At 28.8% G+C, this 17439-nt stretch overlaps 1 protein-coding gene across 1 annotated transcript; it reads left to right on the top strand.

Moving 5' to 3' along the window:
* Window positions 1-9671: 9671 nt before the first annotated feature.
* Window positions 9672-17131, top strand: LOC130667340 (probable cyclin-dependent serine/threonine-protein kinase DDB_G0292550; the record flags this gene model as incomplete). The annotated part of the gene is made up of 3 exons (XM_057468853.1): window positions 9672-10735; window positions 15817-16361; window positions 17061-17131. Coding segments are annotated over 3 exons (1680 nt in total), but the record flags the coding sequence as incomplete, so codon positions are not given.
* Between the last annotated feature and the right edge of the window lie 308 nt (window positions 17132-17439).

Raw genomic sequence — 17439 nt, 5'->3', positions numbered from 1 at the left:
AAAGTTTATAAAAAGCCTGAGCACCCATAGCTCAGGGCTAGTCGGTTCTTAAAACTTACGGTCCGCGAATATTCGAACGTCGAAATTTCGTGCACTCTTATTGCAGGATTCCGCCCTAGGCGTTGAAAAGTCAATAAGAGGATTTTTAATATTGTCAATATAAACCTTATTGCAGGAATCCGTTTCGGCGTTGAATAATCAATAAGGCATTTCTTAATTTATCTAGACTAATTCTTATTGCAGGAATCCGCTACGGCGTCGAAATAATCAATAAGAAATAGTCAAAGATCGTGAATTTATCACTAACCTTACTGCAGGAATCCGCCCTAGGCGTAGAATAATCAGTAAGGCATTTAAAACTAAAATCTTTTGTATCCAATTATTGCAGGAATCCGTTTCGGCGTTGAATAATCAGTAATTGAATTCAAACTATTATTAAAAATCCTCAAATATTGATCTAAAATTCGATCTGACGCAACTGTAGTAATCGTTCGTCTAATACAATATTTGCCGGATTTTAAAAATCATCCGGTACGATCGAACCAGTGACGCAAATCACGTGAGTTTGCGATTCCATCTCGTGCCGAGTTAATTTGCGCATAAAACCACTTTTCGGGTGTGTAAAAGGACGCATTAAATATAAATTAAAATCTTAATAAAATAATTGTCAAGGATAAATAATCCTGTAATATAAGTAAACTTAAAAATTGTGAAAACTAGAGTGAATAAGTGACGTTTAGTTGAAAACGTTGTAATTTGAACCATCAAAATAAAGACAAAGTTCATCACTCCAACCTTGCGGTTTTCATTCGAGAGTAGTACATAAGGTCTTATCTTATAACCCAGCCGCGCCCACTCAACCCAAATCCTAGGAGGAAGGTCAAGCGAGCTGCAACGTTCTGGAGGGGTAAAATCTGCCGTACTAGAAGAAGTTACATCGAAAGGTAGGTGAAAGAACTATTTTTCTATCATCATAAAATACTTTTGGCTTAAACAAGAGCACCAGTCTCTTCGAAGACGCTTGGGTTCTTAATTTTCGAAAAGATCCACTATAAATAATAAATTATAGGAAGAAAATTTCTTCCTCGTATTCTTTATTGTTGTCCGCACCCTCCAACCCGCTTGTCCAAAAATTACTATCGCTACCAAAGGGAGAAATCCCGGATAAATAATTAAAAATTAAGCGGCGGACATAACATATATATATATAATTATATATAGTCTATATATAATTGTGTAAAATCTTTTTTCATCGGGCAACGCCGCGAATATTCATATCGAATGGTCTATAGATTTAACGTATAGGTAGTAATATTTATATAGTGTGGTTTGAATGTACATACAGTTTGTTATTGTTGACAATGACATGTATTGCATTTTTTGGTTAAGCTAAAAATAAATTTTAAAAATGCCTTTTAATAACGATCAATTGCGACATAAAGGAAAATTTGCAAAGAAAAAGGTCCTTGATAAACGAAAAAAATCAATTTTTGTTATGAATGCAGCAACGTTAATGAATTAATATTTATTTTAACTATTAAGTTACTTATTATAAAAAAAAAATCTGAAAATTTGTTTACCCTATCCAAAAATTCCCATAGAATCCACTCAACTGCGACAAAAACCGGATAGAAACCAATACGGTCAATAGGATTCTATGCGGTTTTCGTCGCAGTTGAGTGGATTCTATGGAAATTTTTGGATAGGGTATTTGTTTTAATTTTCCTGAATGACAATATTACCTTATATTAATTTTTTATAAAAGTGAAAGTAGTAGACATTAAACAATGTTTTTTTTAGAGCATAAAGAAACTAAAATAAAAGAAAGAAAATAAAATTTTTGTAGGAAAAAAAAATGTCAAAAATTTTTATGCATATTTCAATCCTTTTTTCCTACTTACTAGTGATTATTCGCTTATAAAAATTACAAAATTGTCGAATGTCTGCTACTTTCGGTATCATAATTTTTCAGTTACTGTAAAGCTATCGGAAAAGCCATTATTAATATAAGTTAATATCAAAAAAAAATTTTTTTGTTTGTTAAATATCATTGAATCAATGTTTAATATTTATAAAAATTATTTTAAAAAATTTTAAAATAAGTTTTCAACCTACAGTACATTCTTTTTTACAAATTAACCTAACAAACTGACATTTGAAATTCCGCGGGTTAAGTATGACGACTGCAACGTTGCCAAGTTCTGATTACTGTATCCCACCACACGTCAAATGTTTTAAAATTATTTATATTTTAAAAATCAATATTTTTTAAACAAATCGGTCCAAAAATTCCAAGTTTCTTTTTTTTCAAGTTCTAATTTTTTTTGTTCACCAGTGCATAAGTTTTTAAAAGAAATGGTAAGAACCGTTTTCAAGATAGTCAGAAAACTATACGTTTTTTTTTATACTTGGTCGATCTCCAGCATGTTAACTATGCACTTTTTGATTGTTAATATCTCGTTTTGCAATCTGTTCAAATCTCCCGCGCTCAGCTATGCAATTCTCACCGTCGATATCTTATCGCCTGCATTACCGGTCATTCATCTACTATAGGCGGCTCCGCTAGTCGCATTCTCATTCAAGGGACCGCTAGAGTGGGGATGAAGAAGACGGATGCGCTGTCTCACTCACTCTTGAACGCACTCTCTCACTCATATAGTTACAGTGATTTCATGGCTGACGCCTCGTGCTCTCATAAATCGTTTCGTAAAATCATAATCCTTTGCGCTCTCATAAAAGTTCTCAGTACTTTGTGTTCATAATAATTTAAATTAATTATTTATGGCATTATTTTCGGTCTCATTATTTATCTCAGTAGAATTTGGCATTAATTAGTCTCACCTCGTGTACCGGCACCTTTCGCCCCTTGACGCCATCTTGGCCACGTGTTGATCGCGAGAAAAAATCTCATAAAATAGACATTTATAATATTAAATAAATACAAGTCTCATCATAATTTATTAGCATAAAGTGTATATATTGTAAATAAAATATTTATAGTGTTTATTAATTAAAATCGCAGTGTTAAATAAATTTATTCACTACCAGCCAATTCACACACACCAGATCCTCTCATCGTATAATTAATTAGTTATTAATTATTTAAACACAATCAGTGAAAAAATTTCGTCTTTTTTCCATGAAATATTAGACATGTTTATTAATCTCATTTTTCAATTTCATCGCATTCCTAAAAAAGGTCGTTTTACGAGTGAACTACCTGAAGAATTAAATTTTTTGAATAATTTTCAGTGTATACAGAGAATTTAAAATTGAAACAACACTAATCTGATGTTCGGAATTGAAAATTTTTTATTTAATTTTTGATTCGAAAATAGAAAATTAAAAAACAGAATATAATTTTTTTATCCCCTTTAACTATGGCTAATTGAAATTTTTGATTTACTTTTCAATTATTAAATATGGAATTAGAGATTAGAAAGAAATTTTTTAATCTGGTTTTGCGAATTGAAATTGTTTATTTAATGTTTTATTTCAAAACGTAGGTTTAAAAACTAAGTCATTACATTGTACCGCTACTTTACGAATTGAAAATTTTAAATTTAATTTTTAATTCACAAATGTTGGATTAAAAAGTAAAAATTTATTCTTAATTAAAAGATGTTGGATTAAAAAGTAAAGATTTATTTTTAATTCAAAGATATTGGATTGAAAATTGAAAAATCATTTTTATTTTGAAGATATTGGATTCAAAATTAGAAAAATATTTTCAATTCAAAGATATTGAATGAAAAATTAAAAAATCATTTTCAATTTGTTGTTTTTGAATTATGATATTAAAAAAAAAAATTTAATTGAAGCACTAATGCAATTATGAATTTAATACGCTATTTGCAACCCTGTTTTTAATATATGCTTAAAATTCTATTCATAGATTAAAAAAATCTAAAAAACGGTTGACCTTGCGGACCAGCCCTGAAACTTTACGCTGGTTTTGAGCTCCAAGAACTCAAAAACATTATTGTCAATACATGTTCGAGCTCTTTGAGCTCGATAAGACTTATCAATGTAAATGTCGGTTGAATTTAAATAAACAAAAAAAAAAATTATTATCCACCGACTACTATTTTACTACGGGGTCACCCGTCCAATTAATCTCCCACGTCGATTTCCGTTAACTTTGGTGATCACTGGATTGTAGTCTGATCCTCTACTTTGTTATACACTTATAATTAAGAAAAGTTTATGGCATTACTTAACTCAAATAATCAAATTGATACATCCTACGTAAATAATGCACCGAATGATGATTTGGTTTTGTACATAAATTACTATAGAATTCATTAGATACATGGAGAAAAAATTATAGTAAAAATTACAATACTATAGTAAAATTTACTTACAGATATGAAAAAATACATTCTGTATTTCAATTATTACAAAACATTTAGTAAAATTTACTAGTTGGCAATAATTACATAAGAAGATATTAAAAATTACTATGCGTTATGTATTTATTGCCAACACGATTATATTTTTTACTATCTGTATAGTAAATTCTACTATAAGTATTATTAATAAATACAAATTTAAGAAAGTAAATTTTCTAATACAATATAAGATTTGTTACTATAGGAGTTACAAGTGTGGTGTCACTACGTGTACATCGTGGCTATAAGCCTGAGTATTTTATTCGTATTTTTTTAAAAACTCCAGCTTGTGCCTGGTTGTCATTGTTGTTGCAGTGCTGTATTAAACCTTTGCTAATATTCCTAAATATAAACATCAATCAGCAACATGCGTTTTTCAGTGCAATTGTCATTCAAACGCGTTCGCTTTTCGATAAAAAGTTAGGTTAGTTAATCACATGCTTGGAGAGGTCTGTCAATAAAGTTGTAAGCTTTTATCTACAATCATGAATTTCAATCACGAGTTACCTGGCCCAACAACAGATGGTGCCCCGGTCGGAAACGGACTCGTGCCGAACAATGACTTCTACAACAACTCATCCACAAGCTCTCTACTTATACATACTTAGAAACTTAACCTGGTAAATACTGCCATTAACGAGATCGAGCGCAGAAGGTGAAAAAACGACATCATCATCCGCGGACTTGCTAATTGGCCACCGTCCACCTCGGCACTAGATTCTGCCTCTCGACTTCTGGAGCAGCGTTTCAAGAAAACAAACGTCATCATGCAGGTGGACTTCGTGGGCAAGAACAACAACATCATACGGTGCACTTTAAACTCTGCACTAACAAAAAAAAAAATTATGCTCAACAAAAGGTCAGCTCTCCCGAATTCTGTGTACATTGACCACGAAAGAACGCCAGCTGACTCTGCTACCACCTGGGAGATCAGACACGAAGCTCACAGACTCAGAGCTGCAGGTAACCAAGTCAAAACTAGCCAAAGATCCATCCAAATTGACGGCATCTGGCATCAATGGGATGGCTACAAGTCTAAAAATCCCCCAACAAGCCCTGAGAAACTACCTGCTACGGAAACTGAGAATACTGGCAAGTCTTCAGTGACTCTGCCCCAAACTTGGCCTCTCGATTCGCACAGAAACGGCTCCAGCAGTTCAAGACCTAAAACCGCTGGCAACATTCCATCTACAAGAAGTTCTCGTATCTCACATGACAATAAACTAAAGCGGTCTCATCTAAAAAACGAGGTAACACCCAGGATGTTACGGTAATAACATTCTGGAATGCTCGAGGTCTCCCTGAACCTCAGGTTTTCCTTCCTTACTAGATTCATACAGCAAAGTGTGATCTCCGGCAATCAAAAATAAAATTTTTGGAAAGCTCACCGGCGGCCTGGTCTCGCTCATTGACAAAGATTTAAATTATCAGCTACCGTCTTCATCTCACCACTGGCTGGCAACGTTCGTCACGATCAACGATGTAAAAATCATCATGGTATCGCTATATCTGAGTCCAAGTAGTAGCATTTCTACGATCTTAAATGACTTTAAACTAACTTTGGACGACTTGCTGCTGTCGACTGATTTTGACCTTTTTATTACAGGTAGAGATTTTAATGCTCGCCTGGGACTCCTAAACAAAGTCCCACCTGAAGCTGCAGACGGCTGTCACATCACGTTAAGGAGGAACTCTATGGACACAAAGGTAACCCAGAGAGGCATTGCGCTCCACAACTTCATGGAGGAGCATGGGTTTGTACTTTTGAATGGAAGGTGCCACCCGGACACCTCAGGCAAGTTAACGTTCTTTGGAGCTCAAGGTCTAAATGTAGTAGATTTAGTATGGGTAAACACTGCAAGTATTGACCTCATCTCGGAATTCAGCGTTGACCAGAGTGCCTACAGATCTGACCACTACCCCATAGTGGTCAAAGTCGCCACCAAAGCCCACAAACCGCACACGCGATCGCCTCCAAACGTGCAGCAAGCAACAACGCGACTTAAATGGGACCAAAGTGCTGTCTCCACGTTTCAACATGCAATGAGATGGTCTCCACTGGCTATGTTTGACAACGAGGACCTGAGTACCGACTCCCTGAATACGAATATTGCGAATGCAGTCCATCAAGCTACTGAATCGACCGGAATGGTCTCTACTGGCTCTGGTATCCGGAAACCATCTACACAAAAACCCTGGTTTGATGCCGAATGTCGGACCATAAAACACCATCTCACCGAACTGCACAATGCCTGTTGGAGTCTCAATTTTGCCTGCTCGCCTAATAACAAAGAGTTCCACCAGTTCAGAGTCACATATCAGAAGCTTATCAGCGACAAGAAGAAAAACTACCGTAAGAAAATAACGAATGACTCCGAAGCGGTCACTGACTCTACAAAATTCTAGGCTGTAGTCCGCTCGGTCAAACGAGTAACTGTTTATACTCCTCCATTGCCAATCCAAGCCTGGAACGACTTTTATGCTAATATCCCTCCCTCACGAATAGTGCCTGAGCTTTCTCTGTTCCTTGACAACGAATCTATTGAGATTGAGCAGCCATTCACTTTCGACGAGGTAAAGAACTGCCTCAGGAAACTCAAAAATGGAAAAGCTCCCGGCTGTGATGGAATCCCCAACGAATTTTTAAAGAATCTGCCCACTAACTAAATATTTTACATCCAAGCCACGTTCAACCGCATACTTGACGTTGGAGAAACACCGGACTGCTGGTCTAAAGTTATGCTGACAATGCTACATAAAAAAAGTGATGCAAGTGATCCCAATAATTTCAGAGAAATCGCTTTAGTGAATTGTTTAGCAAAAGTCTTTACACAACTTATCAACCAAATACTCATGATGTGGGCTACAAACAATAAGCTTATTCCAGAAGAGCAAGCTGGTTATTTTAAAGGCCGTAGATGCCAAGACAACGTTTTTATATTAAACGCCGCTCTTCAAATCTACCTCAGACAAGCAGGTACTTCATGCTTTGGGTTGTTTGTTGACTGCCGCAGAGCTTTCAACTCCATCCCTCACCATCTACTCTAGCCCAAGCTCCTCAGTTTCGGGCTCAGTAAAAGGATCATAAATATCATACGCAGCATCTACGACAAGACTAGGCTACGAGTTACATCCAATGGGGATTTCTCCAATCCCGTGGAAATAACAACTGTGGTACTCCAGGGTGAAACTTCGAGCCCACTGCTATTTATATTATTTATTTCCGACTTAGTCTCCTACTTCAGGGACAAAGGTCTATCTGGACTACAACTCAACAATTTCCGTGAACTCCTAATGCTTCTTTATGCTGACGATCTGGTCATCCTGGTCAGGAGACAAATAGACGTGAGCAAAGCCTTAAGTGTCCTTGAAGAATACTGCTTCAGGAACGGGCTTGAAGTGAACACTGGGAAAACCAAGACCGTCCATTTTTGCAAGAGTGGTTTTCGCAAGAAGTTTCCTAAAACCTTCCAGTACAAGGATTCACCGGTTGAAGTAGTTGACTCTTATGTCTACCTAGAAATAATATTCACAACAACTATGTCTGAACGACGAGCTGCTTTAGAAGCTGCAAAAAAGCCAGTGCTGCCTCCAGTGCTTCCTTAGGAATACTGAGCAGACTACACGCAGACTCATGGGCCGGCAAACTCAAAATCTTCGGTGCAATAGTTTGGTTGACCTTACTATATCTAGCTGGAATCTGGGGCCTCGACCATCTGGAAATTATCGAAAAAGCACAAGTCAGCTTCCTCAAGAGGTTACTCCAACTACCTCTCTGTACTCCAGGATACGCTGTCCGGCTAGAAACAGGAGTTCCTCAACTTGTCGTATAAGTTTTCGACGCTGCATTCCGTTGGGCAACGAAAATTCTGGAAATGAACAACGATCGGCTACCAAAAATCTGCTTTCTGCGACTGCTGGAACTATCCAAACTGGGAGACCACCATGGCGTAGCAAAAAACACCTCCCTGAACTGGGGCTCGCAGCTAGGAAGAGTTCTAAGTACTCTGGAACACGAACATCTCCTCAACATCCTCGTCCGAGAAAGATGGGAAACAAAACGAAACGACCTGATATCCAGACTTCTTCACGAAGCAGATCTGACGCGTTATAACAACTCCAGCAGTTGTCAACTTGTTATACCTCGAGCACTTAGTTTCTCTACAGCTAAATACTTCCAACGCTGCCCTTACTACGCCCTAAATATCAAAGCGCAACTCAGACTAGCGACTATTCACGCCTGCAATCTTACGCTCAATGGCATAGTCTACAAGCTCTCACCTCGGTCTCCGTGTCTAGTCTGCGACCTGAACGTGCCAGAAACGACGACTCATTTTGTCTCCAACTGCCCGAGTTACGCAGCTCTTCGGATAAAATTCCTGGCATCGCTAAGACCGAACCTGGACACACCGGAAATCCTCATAAACACCGCCAGCAGCACCAAAACTCGAGCTCACTATGCGATTGAATGCCTGAAACTTAGAGCCGAAATTCTTGCCTCCTCCGCTGAGAACTCACTCAACTTTATTGAGATCTCCAGCCTGAGTCGCTTGTACCACACTCTACCTGCTTAATATCTATATTCTAATATTCCTACTTATTGCGTTTCTTCATCGTTTTTTGCTTTATATTTTACACTCTAAAGACAATTGTATTTTTGAACATGTACTACTCACCACACCTGTTAGGAAAAGCACTACAGGATTGATACCCCTGTACATTTTCCTCAACTCAGATAATAATAATAATAATAATAATAATAATAATAATAATAATAATAATAATAATAATAATAATAATAATAATAATAATAATAATAATAATAATAATAATAATAATAATAATAATAATAATAATAATAATAATAATAATAATAATAATAATAATAATAATAATAATAATAATAATAATAATAATAATAATAATAATAATAATAATAATAATAATAATAATAATAATAATAATAATAATAATAATAATAATAATAATAATAATAATAATAATAATAATAATAATAATAATAATAATAATAATAATAATAATAATAATAATAATAATAATAATAATAATAATAATAATAATAATAATAATAATAATAATAATAATAATAATAATAATAATAATAATAATAATAATAATAATAATAATAATAATAATAATAATAATAATAATAATAATAATAATAATAATAATAATAATAATAATAATAATAATAATAATAATAATAATAATAATAATAATAATAATAATAATAATAATAATAATAATAATAATAATAATAATAATAATAATAATAATAATAATAATAATAATAATAATAATAATAATAATAATAATAATAATAATAATAATAATAATAATAATAATAATAATAATAATAATAATAATAATAATAATAATAATAATAATAATAATAATAATAATAATAATAATAATAATAATAATAATAATAATAATAATAATAATAATAATAATAATAATAATAATAATAATAATAATAATAATAATAATAATAATAATAATAATAATAATAATAATAATAATAATAATAATAATAATAATAATAATAATAATAATAATAATAATAATAATAATAATAATAATAATAATAATAATAATAATAATAATAATAATAATAATAATAATAATAATAATAATAATAATAATAATAATAATAATAATAATAATAATAATAATAATAATAATAATAATAATAATAATAATAATAATAATAATAATAATAATAATAATAATAATAATAATAATAATAATAATAATAATAATAATAATAATAATAATAATAATAATAATAATAATAATAATAATAATAATAATAATAATAATAATAATAATAATAATAATAATAATAATAATAATAATAATAATAATAATAATAATAATAATAATAATAATAATAATAATAATAATAATAATAATAATAATAATAATAATAATAATAATAATAATAATAATAATAATAATAATAATAATAATAATAATAATAATAATAATAATAATAATAATAATAATAATAATAATAATAATAATAATAATAATAATAATAATAATAATAATAATAATAATAATAATAATAATAATAATAATAATAATAATAATAATAATAATAATAATAATAATAATAATAATAATAATAATAATAATAATAATAATAATAATAATAATAATAATAATAATAATAATAATAATAATAATAATAATAATAATAATAATAATAATAATAATAATAATAATAATAATAATAATAATAATAATAATAATAATAATAATAATAATAATAATAATAATAATAATAATAATAATAATAATAATAATAATAATAATATAATAATATGTTTATTTAATTAGCTCTTTAGCTATTTTGTTTGTACATAGTTTTCATTTCACATCCTATTACCTCACATAAATATTGCACTTTTTTAGATAACAAAATTACAAAATTAACATACAGTTTATCTTAAATTTTTTTTTTTTTCAGTAAAATTTCATTTTTCAATTTTCTTTTAAAACCCTTCAAACTTTCAGAAATTTTTGTTTCTTTCGTCAATTGGTTATACCATTTAAAACCATAAAACTCTAACGTTTTTTGAGCAGTTTTCGTCCTTATCTTTCTTACTACTAACTTATCCCTGTTTCTCGTTTCGTATTCGTGGCTGTATGTCGTGATTCCTCTACATAGATACTCCGGACTTAAATTATTCATCATTTTATAAATAAGAATACATACATTATATTTTATCCTTTGTTTTACTGACATGAAACATAGTGCTTCGAGCATATTTTCTATTTTCGTATACCTATTAACCTTCAATATAGCCCTCATAGCTCTATTTTGAGTCTTTTGTAATAATTCTAAGTATTTATTATCTAGGTTTATCAATAATGTTGCACAATATTCATAATGCGGTGCTATCAATGTCTTATAAATCATTACCCTTGTGAAATATCCTACCTCCTTCCCTATTCTTTTCAAAAATCCGATCGTTTTACTTACTTTTTGCGCAACATAATGAGCATGATTACTGAACGTTAAATTTTCATCTAAAACTACTCCTAAATATTTAGTTTCTTTCACTCTTTTTAGACATTCATTTCCTACCCTAATATCACACTCATCATTTAATTTTCTTCTTTTATCTCGTATTATCATGTATACAGTTTTCTTAGTATTTACTTTCAGCGAATTATTACCTAGCCAGTTTTCTAATTCTTTCAAAGCTTTGTTCAATATTACTTCAATTTTTTTTATATCTTTACCCCCTACATATAAAATTTTATCATCTGCAAATAATTTACAATCACAGCCGTGTTTTTTCGCAATCTTAACTATTTCATTTATATACAGCGTAAATAATAATGGTCCTAACTTTGATCCTTGTGGTACTCCGTATTGCACTTTCAGTTTTTCAGATTTAACTTTGCCAAACTGTACCTGTTGTGTTCGATCACTTAGATATGATATAATCCATTCAAGCGCCCTATCTTTTATTCCATATTTTTCAAGTATTTTAACCAATTTTGTCCTGTCTATTGTCTCAAAGGCTCTCTTAAGGTCTATAAACACTACTCCTATTATTTCACCCTTGTCTAACATCTCTCTCCATTCACTAATCGTTTTCTGTAGCGTTGTCTCAGTCGAGTGTCTTGTCCGAAAGCCAGATTGTTCCTCTTCTAGTATGCCATTCTCAGCAACATGTTCTTCTACTTGTTTTTTAACAATTTCCTCTAGTATTTTTTCTAACACCGGAAGCGTGTTAACTGGTCTATGGTCTTCTGCTTTCCTGCTGCCCGCTACTTTAAGTATGGGATGAATTACTGAATTTTTCCATATTTTTGGTACAATACCCTGTTTAATACTACAGTTGATGATACTAGTGATTATCTCTTTATTTATCTCCCATGTTTTATGAATTATATCTGCATTTAATTCTTCACTTCTTCCTTTATTCATATCCAAGCATTTTATTATCTTGTCTATCTCATTGACTTCTACCTGTCTAAATTCACTCAGTACGTTCTTTAATTCTTTTCCATTGGTATCACTCTCAGACTCCCTGTTTTCCATATTTATTTCATCAATTATCTTCTCGATACTTTCCACGAAGTACTTGTTGAATTTTTCAGCGATTATCAATTCATCCTCATAACTTGTATTTTCAAAAACTATATCACGTTCTCTACTGCCTGTTTTTTTACTACCAATTATTTCCTTCAACTTGTTCCACATTTTTTTAGAATCCCCTTTATTTTTATCTATTTCCTGTTCGTAATATCGTTTTTTTGAGTTTCTAATTTCTGCCACGACCCGATTTCTCATGATTCGATATTTATTCCAGCTTTCTTCACATTTTTTGTTTCTAGCCTCCATAGCAAATTTATCCCTATCGGTTATAAATCTTTTTATGTCCCTATTAAACCATGGTTTGCCATTCCACTTAGTTTTTATCACTCTCTTTTTTTTAGGTGCTATTTCATTTATACTCTCTGTTACTAACTCTATCAACTCCACCATCTGGTTTTCGGTCTGGATTTCTTTGTTATCTTCCTTCTCACTCAACCAACTTCGATATTTTTCATCAATCACCTTCATTAGTTTTTCGCTATCATAGTTACTAAAGTCCCTCCTGAAGACAGTAGCATTATCATTATTATTACCTGCTGTCTTATTTCTCCTAGGAATAACTACCTCCACCATATAATGATCCGTAATTCTTGGTCTCGTCAGTACATTTGTTTCAATATTTACATTAGAAAATACTAAATCAATCACTGTATTCGAATTCATTGTACATCTCGTATGCTCTTTAACCCGCTGCTTGAGTCCCAAACTTTTCATTTCCTTCAATAGTTTTTTAGAGTACTGAGTCTTTTTGCTAACATCGATGTTAAAATCACCAACCACTATAACCTGTCCTTTCTCTATTAAATTTTCTGCTTCCTCTCTAAGCCTATTTATAAACTGTCCATTGCTTTGACTAGGGGAATGGTAGACATTACTAACAATGATACCATCATATTTACCTTTTAACCTAACATTGCACATCCAGATATTGTTTTCTTCTACTACTACGTTTCCTACTTTTTCTACTTTTTCATACTTGATATCCTTTCTAATATATGTTATAACTCCTCCCGTTCTCTTATTTTCTGAGTACATTTTAACATGATTATAATTATCAATATTTATTTCATGCTCCTCGATGTCCGCTGTCACATGTGTCTCCGTTAGGCAAATAACTTCTGGTTTCATTTCATTAGCTAATATCTCCAGTTCATTTTTGTTTCTGATAAATTCCTGAATATTAACTAACAACAAATGTGATCCCCCTGTCTTCCAATAACTTTTTCGTTGCTATTCATTAAAATATATTATATTCTTTTGAGCTTTATTTACCATTCGCTTGTAATATTCACATGATTCATCAGTCGTACAGTGATCAATCTTAACCCCATTCACTTTATACTCCTCCACCATTTTCACACAGTTAACACATCTTTTTATTAAGTTCTTGCATTCTTTTTCACTGTGATTTTCTGCACACACTCTACATTTAATTTCTTTCTTACACTCCTTCGCATAATGGTAGTATCCCCAACATTTATAACACCGTACAATGCTTATACAGTCGAACACTCTGCACCTGTTCCAACCTATTTTCATTTTCTTTTTATCCATTAATGTTTTATGCGTTTTAGGGTCCGTTTCCATGATTATCAAGCCTTGTTGTTTTCCTTTTATCATTTTTTTAATTCGCATCGTTATCACTTCCTCAACTTTGATGTCATTTTGACTACATATCATTTCAATGACTTGCTTTTCGTCCATGTTTAATACTATCTCTTCTTCAACATCAATTATTTTAACTTTAGGTAATTTTTTAGCAGGTAATTTAATATTATATTCTTGTCCTATGGTTTTCTTCAGTTCTCCTACAAGCTTGTCTGTATCTTTTCTATTCGCACACCCAATGACCACTTTACCTTTCTGCGCGTTCTTTATTTTATCTACTCCTATTCCAAGTTTCCCAACGTCAATTTTACTTTTAAGATGCTGCATTGTCCTTTCACTGTCCTGGGATTCCTTTGGTTCCACTACAATATTATCAAACTTAGATTTCTGGGCTACTTTGGCATACGAGTTCTCTGTTTCACTTATTTTTTTAGTAATAAGCATTTGTCTATCATTTCGTTCATTTAAAAGCTTAATTTCATTTTTAATTGTCCTAACTATCATGTCCTCCATTGTGGTTTTAAATTCTTTCAATTCTGTCACTATAATATCTTTAATCTTTCTGATGGTTTTCTCTTGATTTATTCCTATTTCCTCTATTTTTTCCAAAATACTATCGACTTTAAGGGATATTTCATAATTATCAACACTCTCTTCAGTCTCATGCTTTCTCCTTTTCCTTGTATTCTTATCAACTATCATCATACTCTCCTCGTCCTCCTCTGTATTTTCTACTTGATGTGATTTACACACTAAAAAATCTCCACTTTCATCAATAATTTTATGTTTTTTTTTCAAGCAGCTTGGGTGAAAATTATTATTGCAGTAATGACATTCTTTAGGTGTCTTTAAATTACATTGCTTGCATAGATAACACTGATATTCTTTAACTTTCTCTCCAGCCATCTTATTATTATTATTATAATAATAATAATAATAATAATAATAATAATAATAATAATAATAATAATAATAATAATAATAATAATAATAATAATAATAATAATAATAATAATAATAATAATAATAATAATAATAATAATAATAATAATAATAATAATAATAATAATAATAATAATAATAATAATAATAATAATAATAATAATAATAATAATAATAATAATAATAATAATAATAATAATAATAATAATAATAATAATAATAATAATAATAATAATAATAATAATAATAATAATAATAATAATAATAATAATAATAATAATAATAATAATAATAATAATAATAATAATAATAATAATAATAATAATAATAATAATAATAATAATAATAATAATAATAATAATAATAATAATAATAATAATAATAATAATATAATAATAATAATAATAATAATAATAATAATAATAATAATAATAATAATAATAATAATAATAATAATAATAATAATAATAATAATAATAATAATAATAATAATAATAATAATAATAATAATAATAATAATAATAATAATAATAATAATAATAATAATAATAATAATAATAATAATAATAATAATAATAATAATAATAATAATAATAATAATAATAATAATAATAATAATAATAATAATAATAATAATAATAATAATAATAATAATAATAATAATAATAATAATAATAATAATAATAATAATAATAATAATAATAATAATAATAATAATAATAATAATAATAATAATAATAATAATAATAATAATAATAATAATAATAATAATAATAATAATAATAATAATAATAATAATAATAATAATAATAATAATAATAATAATAATAATAATAATAATAATAATAATAATAATAATAATAATAATAATAATAATAATAATAATAATAATAATAATAATAATAATAATAATAATAATAATAATAATAATAATAATAATAATAATAATAATAATAATAATAATAATAATAATAATAATAATAATAATAATAATAATAATAATAATAATAATAATAATAATAATAATAATAATAATAATAATAATAATAATAATAATAATAATAATAATAATAATAATAATAATAATAATAATAATAATAATAATAATAATAATAATAATAATAATAATAATAATAATAATAATAATAATAATAATAATAATAATAATAATAATAATAATAATAATAATAATAATAATAATAATAATAATAATAATAATAATAATAATAATAATAATAATAATAATAATAATAATAATAATAATAATAATAATAATAATAGTAATAGTAATAGTAATAATAATAATAATAATAATAATAATAATAATAATAATAATAATAATAATAATAATAATCGCGACACAACATTTGATGCGGTTCCTCCTCGCAACATAAATGTTGACGCGGAAATTTATATCGATGCAGAAATAAATAAAAATTTAGAAAATAAATCGGGAGAAAAATTTAGTAAAAATAAACCAAGAATAATCGCGACATCGAACCCATCATTTGTTTTTAGACCGATCGATTCAATTAAACCAGACACATTTGATGCTTCTGTGTCTGCTAATAGATATCTGAAACATTTTGAAATCGTTTCAAATCACAACGGATGGACAGATCAAATTAAAGCATCATACTTAGGAGCTTCATTGAGAGGAAAAGCTCAAACAATTTTAGAAAAATTATCGTCGGATGAATTAAAAAATTACGACAAAATTCAAGAAATTTTAATATCGCGATTCGGAGAAAGAAAATTTTCTCATGTTTATTTAAATGAATTACAAAATAAAAATCAAAAATTTAACGAGTCTCTTGACAGTTTTGCTGAATCAATAGACAAACTCTCTCGCCTCGCGTTTCCAGATCTAACGGATGATATGATTGAACGTCAATCTTCTCAATAATGTATTAGTGGGTTACTAGACAAAAAATTACGATATTCTTTAATATCCGAAAAAATTTTTACGTTAAATAAAGCTTTAGAAAGAGCTTTAGAATTAGAAGCAATATTAAAATTAATTGACAGTGAGGAAAAAAATATCAGATAATTACAATCAGATAATTACAAACATAATTTAAAAAGAAAGCTAGAATTTGATAATAGTGATCGTAAATGTTGGAATTGTAATAAACAAGGTTATTTCATGAGGGATTGTAGAAATCCACAAATAAATAATCAACACAATTCGCAACAAAATAAGAAACCTCGATATAACCAAAATAATTAAAAATTTATTTACTTCAATGCGATTGGGAGGGTCCTTATGAAATTGAAAATAGGCTAAATAACGTAGTTTATAGAATCAGAAAAATCCCCAAAGGAAAATATAAAATCGTGCATGTAAACCGTCTTGCA

This window comes from Microplitis mediator, chromosome 5 (assembly GCF_029852145.1).
Source record: "Microplitis mediator isolate UGA2020A chromosome 5, iyMicMedi2.1, whole genome shotgun sequence".
In the NCBI taxonomy this organism is placed as follows: domain Eukaryota; kingdom Metazoa; phylum Arthropoda; class Insecta; order Hymenoptera; family Braconidae; genus Microplitis; species Microplitis mediator.
Note: the sequence above shows the minus strand (reverse complement) of the source record. Positions and strands in the feature narration are given on the sequence as shown.